Genomic DNA, 9883 nt, shown 5'->3' on the forward strand with positions numbered 1-9883 from the left:
GGGAGGGGGGCATTCGGTTTCTGGCCTTGGCATTTATTCTGGGTGGCCAAGGGCAGAGGGAGACCTTGCCTCGGCAGTGGCTGCCCTTGACCCCAGAGGCGCCCCGCTTGGGCCTCTCCCCAAAGGGCTGGCCTGCTTGCTGCCGTCATAGGTGAACTGGGGTCGCCAAGGCCTCTAAGTAGCCCTTTCCACCCCTCAGAAGAAGCAGGGTCTCCGGAGGCGGCGGCGGAGGGCCCGTCATAGCATCCGGTGGAGCTCCAGCAGCAGCAGCAGCAGCAGTGGCAGTGGCGGCAGTGGAAGGGGCAGCAGCAGCAGCAGTGAGGAGGAGGAGCCAGAGCCAGAGCAGGCACAGGCTGAGGAGGGTGACAGAGCGCTGCTGTCCCCACAGTATGTGGTCCCGGACATGGATCTGTGGGTTCCTGCCAGGCAGAGCACCAGCCAGCCATGGAGAGGAGGGGCAGGGGCCTGGCTGGGAGGCCCCACTGCCTCCCTCAGCCCTCCCAAGGGATCCAGTGCCAGCCAAGGTGGCAGCAAGGAAGCTTCCGCCATAGCCGCGGCTCCTGGAGAGGAGACGAGTGCAGCGCAGGCCCCTGCCAGGGCCCACAGCCCTGTCCCGAGAGCTGCCCAGGCCTCCCACTCGGCAGACAGTCACCCGGTGGGCGCAGAGAAGCAGGCCCTCGAGGTAGGCCCCGGCCCCGGTGCGCCATGGGAATGCACTTTCGTCACTGTGCACCAGGGCTGACGCTCGGGGATGGTGCAGCAGCAGGGCCCAGGGTTCGTGCGCATCAGAACGCGCTGCTTCTGGCTGAGCTCTGGAGAGCTGTGTGTGGTGGGACTGTTGGGGAAGCCTCCAGTTTTCCCAGTTCGGTGATTGTTTCAGGGATATGGCTGAATGGGCACTTGGACCTGGAGGCATCTCTGAAACGTTTCACCCCCAAGTCAGGGTTGGGGAGGGAGGCGGCAGCGGGAGGAGCCCCTCCTCCCTCCCCGTGAGCCTGTGCACCTGGAGGCCCTCCCTGGGAAGGGCCTGTCGCACCCACTTAGGACCAGCCTGGCTCGTGGTGCGTCTGCCCGTCTTAGTTGGTCTTCACCAAGTCAGGCCCTAGGTGCAGGCCCATCTCTGGCTGTGCCTGTGGGAGCAGTCAGAGTTGAACAGGCTCGTCTGTCCTGGGAGTTGTTGGCGGGGACAGTGGACACTGAAGCTACTGGCAGAGTCAAGTGCATGGCACTCACTGCTGCAGAGCCAGCATCTCCCTAGGCCAGGGCGTCACCTGGAAGGGCTGCTGCTGTCAGCCTGAGGAACTGACTGGGGGACGTGGGACCCTGTTAGTGTCCCAGGAGCCAGGCCTTGCGGGGAGGCCCTGCCTGGGAACCCCATACTTCCCATGGTGGACGTTCCCATGAGACTTAGCAGCTGTGCACAGCCATGCTTTGGAGCTTGCGTGAAGAGGCGGTTGCATGTGGGCGGTGAGGGGGAGGCCCCTGGGTGCCCCACACACCCCACGTGCCCCGCCTCAGGCTGGTTTCTCATCAGGGAGGGAGGCTGACAGTGCCTGTGGAGACCGTGCTGAGGGTGCTCAGGGCCAACACGGCTGCTCGGAGCCGCACACAGGTGAGGCCCGCTGCAAACACCTGCACCCACGCCACCACGCACGCCGCCCGGGTCTGAGTGACTCCTGTCCCCGCCAGTCATGCCCTGACGGGGGTGGAGGGCAGCGCTGGCCACCGGGCAGGGGCCGAGGCTGGCCAGGGGCCCCAGCTGCCGCCTTCTCTTTACAGAAAGAGCAGCTGAGACAACCGCCCCTGCCCACCTCGTGCCCAGGGGCCAGCTCTGGTGACAGCGTGGCCCAGTCCCATGTGCAGTGGCTACGGCACAGAGCCACCCAGAGTGCGCAGCGGCGCTGGAGACACGCTCTGCACCGGAGGCTCCTGAACCGCAGGCTGCTGCTGGCTGTGACCCCTTGGGTAGGGGACGTTGTCCTGCCCTGCACACAGGTGCCCCAGAGACCCGCCGCAGTGCAGACTCAAGGTATGGCCTGGGGCTCCTCTGGGGGCCTTCTGGGGCCAGGGGTGAGGGTGAAGAGTACATCCAGCCTGGCAGACGGTGGTCATGGGGAAGTGGCCTCAGCAGGGGAGTCTTTTTGGGGTGGGCCCCACCTCTGGTCAGCTTCCCATCCCTGAAGGTTTTCAGAACACCCAGTCAGAGCCAGCCCTCCCTCCCTGCCCCACCACTCTTCCTGGGCTGAGCACGTGGCAGCTGGACTAACATGGTTTTGTGTGGTGACAGGGCTCAGAGGGCCCACCCTTGTCCAGCCGTGGCTGTGGGGTGCTGGTTCCAAGGCTTCCCTCCCACGCTGGCCTGGCTCCCAGTCTTAAGGGCTCCCAGAGCCTCCTCGAAAGGCACGTGGGAGCTGGGGCCGCTTTCTACCTGTGCCCCTGTGCCCGTGGGAGCTGGGGCTACTTTCCACTCATCCCCCGGTGCCCGTGGGCACTGGTGCCGCTTTCCACTTCTCCTCCTGTGCCCGCAGCGGATGGCCTCAGGGAGCAGCTGCAGCGAGCCCGCCTGGCCAGCACGCCTGTGTTCACCCTGTTCACCCAGGTGAGCCACCTGGACAGAGCTTCGTTTCGCTTGGCTTTGTAGAAGGTTCTTGAAGTTTTGAAATCTGCAGTAGATTCATTCCTCTAAGTCTAGTTATCTAAAGTTTTCTAGCCTTGAAAATGCCCTTTCCATGCCTTACACTGTTAGCAAGTGAATGTGGAAGGGGTGCCGGCTACAGCGTGCTCTGTCCCCGTCAGACTAAACAGTGTCTGGGGAAGGGGGTGCCCGGGGCCCCAGTATGAGTGGAAGATGCCAGGGGAGGAGAGCAGGCCTGGGGCTCATGGGAGGCCCTCCTGGATGTCCACAGCCTCACTGCCTCCCCCGCGTCTGCATCAGGAGGGAGGCTGGCACAGCCTCAGGGCTGCCCCGGCCTCTGCCTAGGCCTCCGGAGCTTCTGAGCTGCTACCGAAAGCAGCTGCGGTTAGGCCGCCTCCCGTGTCTCTCAGCTGTTCCAGATCGATACTGCCGGCTGCTTGGAGGTCGTCCGAGAGAGGAAGGCCCTGCCGCCCAGGCTGCCTCAGGCTGGTGCTCGGGACCCACCAGTGCATCTTCTGCAGGTAGCAGGCGCTTGGGGTGGGAAGTGAGGGTGACCCCTGCCCGCCCCACCCGCTCCGCCGTAACCCCTTGGGGAGGCGTCTGTACTTCCCACTTGAGGGGACACAGCCCTGAGAGGCCGGGGGAGGTCAGGCAGGTGCAGGTCGGGGCTGACACTGGGCCCACATGCCTGTGTTCCCCATAGCCCTGCCGGGTGGTCATGAACATGGGCGGTCTGCTGGGGGTGTCTGGTTCTTGCCTTTCTGCTCCAGAAACCAAACTCACACAGCTTCAGCGAGGCCTCACCCCGAGCCCCGTCACCTGGGGGTGGGGTGACAAAGCAGTGTCACTCACTGGAGGAGCAGGGACAGCAGTGCGGTACCCCTGGGCCTCCATGCTCCCAGCCCCCTGCCTCTCCTGGTGGACCCCACCCTGCCCCCAATCCCCCGGAAGAGCTCTCAAGGGCACCCTTGGGAGGAGTTGCACTGAGGGGGTGCACGAGGCCAGGCCTTTGCCTGCTGTGCCACATGCTGGGCTGCTCCTGTGGCCCCGGAGTTCCTGCAGAGGCGTGTGGGAGGCCAGCAGCAGCCCTTGGGGCCTCGTCCCCATTTCAGGGAGTGGCAGGGGACAGCCCAAATGCTAGGAGAGGTGGTCCAGGCCTGCGAAGGACATCTGAGCTGCTGACTCTCCTCTCCTTTTCCAGGCGCCCTCAAGTGCTCAGAGCACCCCAGGTAACCCTCTGCTTTTCTGCCCTGGTGGGGAAGAGGTCTCACCTGGCCTTGGCTTTCACCTGCAGCCCCCAAGCAGCACAGCCTGTGGCCCCTGGTGACAGAGATCCCTCGAGTCCCACCACAGGGATGAGAGTCTGGCTGGGCCAGCTTGGAGCTCCTTGGGCTCCCCTTGCAGCCCTGAGGCTTCCTCAGCATGGGGCCCGGAGGCAGGGGTCGTCTTGAGTGAGGCTCCGCCCGTGCCCAACGCCAGCAGCATCGGGCAAGGCCTGGGCTCCCAGCTGGCCTCAGCCATTAAATGGGCTGGGCTTCCCAAAGTGCCCACTGCCCTGGCTTTGACCGGAGCATTGGGGTCTGGGGCAGCTACTGTGACTCAGGAGACCCAGGACGTGCCACTTGACCCCTACTTGGCCCAAGGCCCTAGACTCCTCACGGGATCCCTCCTGATGAGGGGTGGCAGCGAGGGGCTGTCCCTGGGCTAGATGCCTGGGGCTCATCAAGTGTGGGTCTTTCCTCCCCACAGGCCACCTCTTCCCAAATGTGCCAGCTCAAGAAGCCTCAAAGAGTGCCAGCCACAAAGGGAGCCGAAGATTGGCGTCCAGCCAGGTGGAGGGCACCCTGCCCCAGGCGTCCCCACTGGCTCCGACTGGCCCCCGGCCCAAGCCCAAGACTGTGTCAGAGCTGCTTCAGGAGAAGCGGCTTCAGGAGAAGCGGCTTCAGGAGGCCCGTGCCAGGGAGGCCGCCCGGGGCCCGGTGGTGCTCCCGTCCCACCTGCTGGTCTCCTCGCCTGTGATCCTCCAGCCCCCTCTACCACACACCCCACACGGCCGCCCAGCCCCGGGTCCCACTGTCTCAAATGTTCCACTCTCGGGGCCTGGGACCCCCGCAGCAGCCAAGCCTGGCACTTCAGGCTCCTGGCAGGAGGCTGGGCCTTCAGCCAAGGACAAGAGACTCTCCACCATGCAAGCCCTGCCCCTCGCTCCTGCCTTCACAGGGGCCGAGGGCACAGCCCCTGCTGCTTCCCGAGCCCCTGGCCTGGACCCCAGCCAGGTCTCTGTGAGCTGCCCTGGGAGTGGTCTCGGACAGTCGCAGGCCCCCACTGCATCCCGGAAGCAGAGCTTGCCTGAGGCATCACCCTTTCTCCCTGCAGCCCCCAGCCCCACCCCACTGCCCATCCAGCCCCTCAGCCTGACACACGTAGGAGGGCCATGTGTGGCGGCCAGTGTACCCCTGCCTGTCACCTGGGTGCTCACAGCCCAGGGGCTTCTCCCTGTTCCTGTGTCAGCTGTGGTGGGCCTTTCCAGTCCAGCAGGGACCCCTGGCCCCACAGGGCTGGTGGCCACTCTGCTGCCTCCCCTGACTGAAGCTCAGGCGGCCCAGGGTCCCAGGGCCCCAGCGTTGAGTAGCTCTTGGCAGCCCCCAGCCAATGTGAACTCGGGACCAGAGCCTTCCTGCAGGGCAGACCCCCCAGCCCCTCCCACACACGCCGCCTCCCAAAGTCCTGCAGAAGTGGATGACAGTGTGGCTGTTGTCCCTGGAGAGGCCCAGGTGGCCAGGGAGATACCTGCACCCAGGACGTCCTCCCAGGCTGACCCCCCTGAAGCAGAACCCGCCTGGCCCAGGAGGCTGCCACCCCTCGGTGGTGTCATTCCAGCAAGTGAGCCAGGGGGGACGCTGGGGTCCCCCTCAGGGACACAAGAGCCCAAGGGGCCTCTGGACCTGGAGAAGCCATCCCTGCCCCAGCCCGGGCCTGAGAAGGGGGCCCTGGACCTGGGCCTGCTGTCCCAGGAGGGCGAGGCAGCCACACAGCAGTGGCTGGGGGCCCAGCGTGGGGTGCGGGTTCGTCTTCTGGGAAGCAGACTGCCCTACCAGCCCCCAGCCCTGTGCAGCCTTCGAGCACTGTCCAGCCTCCTGCTCCACAAGAAGGCCCTAGAGCACAAGGCCGCCTCCCTGGTGGCGGGGGGCGAGGCTGAGCGGCCAGCTGGAGCGCTACAAGCCTCACTGGGGCTAGTGCGGGGGCAGCTCCAGGACAACCCAGCCTACCTCCTGTTGCGGGCACGGTTCCTGGCAACCTTCACCCTCCCTGCGCTCCTGGCCACCCTGGCCCCCCACGGCGTCCGCACTACCCTCTCAGCAGCCTCGATAGCAGGCTCTGAGAGTGAGGATGAGGACCTCCTGAGCGAGCTGGAACTCGCAGACAGGGACGGGCAGCCAGGCTGCACAGCGGCCACATGCCACATTCAGGTAAGGGGCGCGCCCGGCCCCACTTCCCCACGGCAGGCGGCGGTCCCTGGGGCACCCTTGCCTGCCTAGAGCGGTGGGGTGGGGGCTGGTAGAAGTTGTGGGCAGGAAGGCTGGCTGCTGGGTGTCTCAGGAGGAGGAAGCTGCCCAGTTGCGTGTAGATTCTGCAGAAGTGGCCTCCCTTTGGGGCAGTGTGGAAAAGAGAAGAGAGGCCTCATTCTCATGCAGGAGCCCCTAGCTGTCCTGGTGCTGCCCAGCCAGGTGGTCTTGTCAGTGAGAAGCTGTGGGACGGACGCTGACCCAGCTCTGAGCAGGGTGGGCCATGGGCACAGTGGAGGGTAGTGGCTGTGTTCGTCCCTGGATTTCTGGGGTCCCAAAGGTCCCTCTCAGCTGTCACCTCTCTGAGTATCCTTGGGAAGAGTTTTCCAAGCTCTGTAGGCAAAACCATGTTCGGAACCCTGAAGGAGAAAGCACGTGGATGGGGCCCCAGAGAGGCCTTCTCACCTGGTGCCAGGGTGCCCACTTGCAGCAGCCAGGCGGCTGGCCTCCCTGAGAAACCACCAGAAGCAGGCAGCCTCAGCTTGAACCTGTGGGCCTGTCGTAGGGAATGTGGCAGAAGGGCCTTCCATCTCTCCCCAGGGTTGTGCTTCACAAGTCACTAGGCTGAAGTGAGGAAGAAAGCAATGCCCGAGAGTGGGCAGAGGACCCTGGCCAGTCAGGGGAAGAGGTCCCCCGTGCCACATCCGTGTACAGCCTCCTGTCCTGCCGGGGTGTGATGGCCGCCCCATGGGGGAGCAGGAGGCCTGCCACAGGGACGGCTTAGACGGGGTCAGAGCCCCCGAGGGAGGGAGAGCACAGTCATGTGTGGCCCCAGGGGTGCCTGGAGCAGCTCCTGCCCACGCTGAGGGTGCCCGGTCCCAAGTGGTACACTCGCCCACAGGGCCCCTCCTCACTCCCTGTCCCTTCCTCGCCCATCGTGGCTCGGGGGATGGGGGTCACTCTTGTCCCCACTGCCTGGATTTCGTTTCAGGGACCCCCAGACTCTGGCAGATGCTCTGCCTCCTCCTGTCTGGATGCTTTTAATGACCTTGATGTTGACGACCTTGATGTGCTGAGAACCCGGCATGCCAGGCACACCCGGAAGCGGAGGCGGCTGGTGTGAGCAGCAGGTGAGTCCTGAGTGGGGAGGCCGCTGCCCTGCGACCCAGGGGACAGAGTGGTCCAGACAGGGGGTCTTGCCTCTGCTCCTCCTTCAGCGCCCACAGCAGCTGTGCTGGGTTAGGTGGGCAGGTCCGGGGTCATGGAGGCCCTCCAGGGGGAGAAGCATTTAACCCACATCCTTCCTGCTGGCCACCCGTGCCTCGGGCCCTGGCACCACTGCGCCCCTGACCACAGGTTCGTTCCCTACCTTTGTTGGGGTCTGGGCTCCTCCCTGGCCGCTGTGCTCTGGTGGCGCCCGGTTCCCGTGCATTGCTCCGTCATCTCCCCACCATCACCAACCACAGCCCACCGGGCTGACTTTTCACTGCTGGGGCCCTGGTGCCCAGACAGCAGGTGGCCTGGCCCTTGGCACATGTGGGTCAGGTTCACCAAGCAGACCAGGAGTGACTGGTGCTGGGGTGGCCTTGGTTGCTGTCTGTCTGTCCCAGCACTGCTTGGGGTCTGGCTGGGGTCAAGGGCACCCCAACATCTGGGTGTTCTGTGTTCCAGGACAAGCACTCCTCAGAAGCCCGTGGCCCTGCTGACGAGAAACAGCCCACCCCCAGCCTGCGAGAGAGGCAGCCAGCCAGAGGCCAAGTATCTGCTGGCCACCCACCGACAAGGTCTGCAGTGAACAGAGGCAGGCCTGCCAACTGACCGTGTGGCACGGGGCACAGCTGTTCCCCAAGTGCACACCTGAACACTTGGAGGAATAAAGTTCTATTTTTAATTGTGGAGCCGGACGCAGGCTGTTGTGGTTTTGTTGTCCTGAGATACTGGGCAGTGTACAGGGATCCCCTACCCGACTGGGGTCAGGCCACTGCCTGGTGGCTGAGCCACCCTAGTGCAGGCAGTTCGGGGACAGGCAGGGTGCTGGGGACCCAGCACTGGGGTCCTCGAGGCCTCCTGTACCCTGGCTGCCCTCCCGGCAGAGAAGCAGGCTTTCGCCCATTTCATGGAAAGCACCTGTGGCTTTGTTCTTCATGCTGAGCCGGCACCCTCCCCAGATGGCTGCCAGCCCTCGCACCGCCCCGGCTGACCCAGGGGGTTCCCTGGAACAGGTGACCGGGCTACCCAGACACGATGGCAGCCACCCCAACTTTCACTGTTCCTTTTGCATGTGCCTTTCTTGGCATAAGACCAGCCCCCATCTTCTCCGTGTGTCCCCTCACTCCCTTTCCTTCGTCTCTGTGGCAGCAGTGCCCCCAGGCCCTTGGCTGTCTGGGCTTCACTCCCTCACTGGAACCACCGTGGAGCCTCAGCCCTGGGCGGCCGGCAGACAGGACGGTCCCATGGCCGGCCACGCTCCTGAGCATGTGTTGCTGTGCCTGGTTCTCTAGTAACTAGTGCCTAGTCTCCTGGGGGCCACTCTGACCTGTGGGTTATTTAGTGGTGTATTATTTAATTTCCAAATATTTAGGGATTTTCCAGATAACTGTTACTGATTTTTAGCTTCCGATATGGTTAGAGAACATGGTATGTGTGTTAATTCCTAAGGACACACACCACAGCGAAATCACTGGGGTCCCTCGTTTTACAAGCCGGGGAAACACTGGGTCATGAGGGCCTGGCGCCAGCTCGGGCCCACCCCTAGCAGGGCCCAGGACGGCGTTCCTGCCTGCACACTCACTCGGCATTCTCAAGAGCCCCAGAGGACCCCGAACTCCATTCCTCAATGCGTGATGTCAGGCCTGAGGGCCGGGGGCTGGAAACGGGTAGGTGAGCTCCGCACCAGCTTCCTGGCCTTCCACCCTGGTGGCCCCTTCTCGAAGCTGTTGGGTGGCAACTCGGTTCAACCAGCTTTACCGGGTGAGGCAGGTCCTGGGGGTTCCCAAGCCTGCAGGGATGAGGCTCCAGCAGGCCACACGCTGAAGTGCGCAGTTCAGGGCAGACTCTGCTGCCCGTTGTCCGTGGATGGGGGGCGAGCCGCGCCCTGCCGTCACCGGTGCTTCTGAAGCTGGTTTGGGGGACCCTGGGAGTGGCCTCAGTCCTCACGTGCATCCTGGAGAAGAGCAGGGATGCCTCATGACGGGGATAATGATATCGAGCGACACTTCTGAAAGGGACGCTTCTCCCCCGTGTGCAGCTGGGTGGTGGCCGGTGCCATGGCCCCTGGCAGGCTGCAGTGGCCTCCTGGGCTCCATAAGGTGGGCTGCAGCCCTTTGGTGACAAAGGTGTGTGCTGGCCATGCTGTGTGGCTGTGTGCCCCCCTGCACATGCCCTGCCCCGCTGTCCCGAGATGCTGGCAAGGGCAAGGGTGTCCGCACAGGGCAGAGCATGTCCTCCTGAAGAAGCCTCCAGAAACCTTTGACCAGGTCAAAGCGGCTGGGTGCGGTCTGGCCTCATCCAGCCTCCTGGGGGGGTCTCTGCTGTCTCTTCTACTTGCCAGGTGCCAGGGCTGGGCCTCTGGGGCATTCTCAGGACCCCCGGCCCCCAGCCAGGCTGGGAGGGCTGACAGCAGCTTTCCTTTGGAAGGCAGAGGACTTCCACTTCCGTCTGCCTCTCGGGGCCTCCTGGGCTGGGCGAATCAGAAGGCAGGCCACCAGGGACTGTTCCCCTGTGGGAGGACTGGCGGGACTGT

At 64.3% G+C, this 9883-nt stretch overlaps 1 protein-coding gene across 1 annotated transcript in view; it reads left to right on the forward strand.

The window, feature by feature from the left end:
• SNAPC4 (small nuclear RNA activating complex, polypeptide 4, 190kDa) overlaps positions 1-8046 on the forward strand; it is a 43357-nt gene extending 35311 nt beyond the window's left edge. Inside the window, exons 13-21 of the mRNA XM_011957412.1 lie at positions 200-682; positions 1535-1612; positions 1780-2029; positions 2529-2599; positions 3046-3156; positions 3837-3864; positions 4385-6105; positions 7133-7271; positions 7813-8046. Of these exons, the coding sequence (XP_011812802.1) occupies positions 200-682; positions 1535-1612; positions 1780-2029; positions 2529-2599; positions 3046-3156; positions 3837-3864; positions 4385-6105; positions 7133-7264 (2874 nt within the window). The 3' untranslated portion in view covers positions 7265-7271; positions 7813-8046. The remainder of the gene's footprint in view (positions 1-199; positions 683-1534; positions 1613-1779; positions 2030-2528; positions 2600-3045; positions 3157-3836; positions 3865-4384; positions 6106-7132; positions 7272-7812) is intronic.
• The last annotated feature ends 1837 nt before the right edge of the window (positions 8047-9883 follow it).

Source organism: Colobus angolensis, unplaced genomic scaffold, assembly GCF_000951035.1.
Source record: "Colobus angolensis palliatus isolate OR3802 unplaced genomic scaffold, Cang.pa_1.0 Scaffold44, whole genome shotgun sequence".
NCBI classification, from domain to species: domain Eukaryota; kingdom Metazoa; phylum Chordata; class Mammalia; order Primates; family Cercopithecidae; genus Colobus; species Colobus angolensis.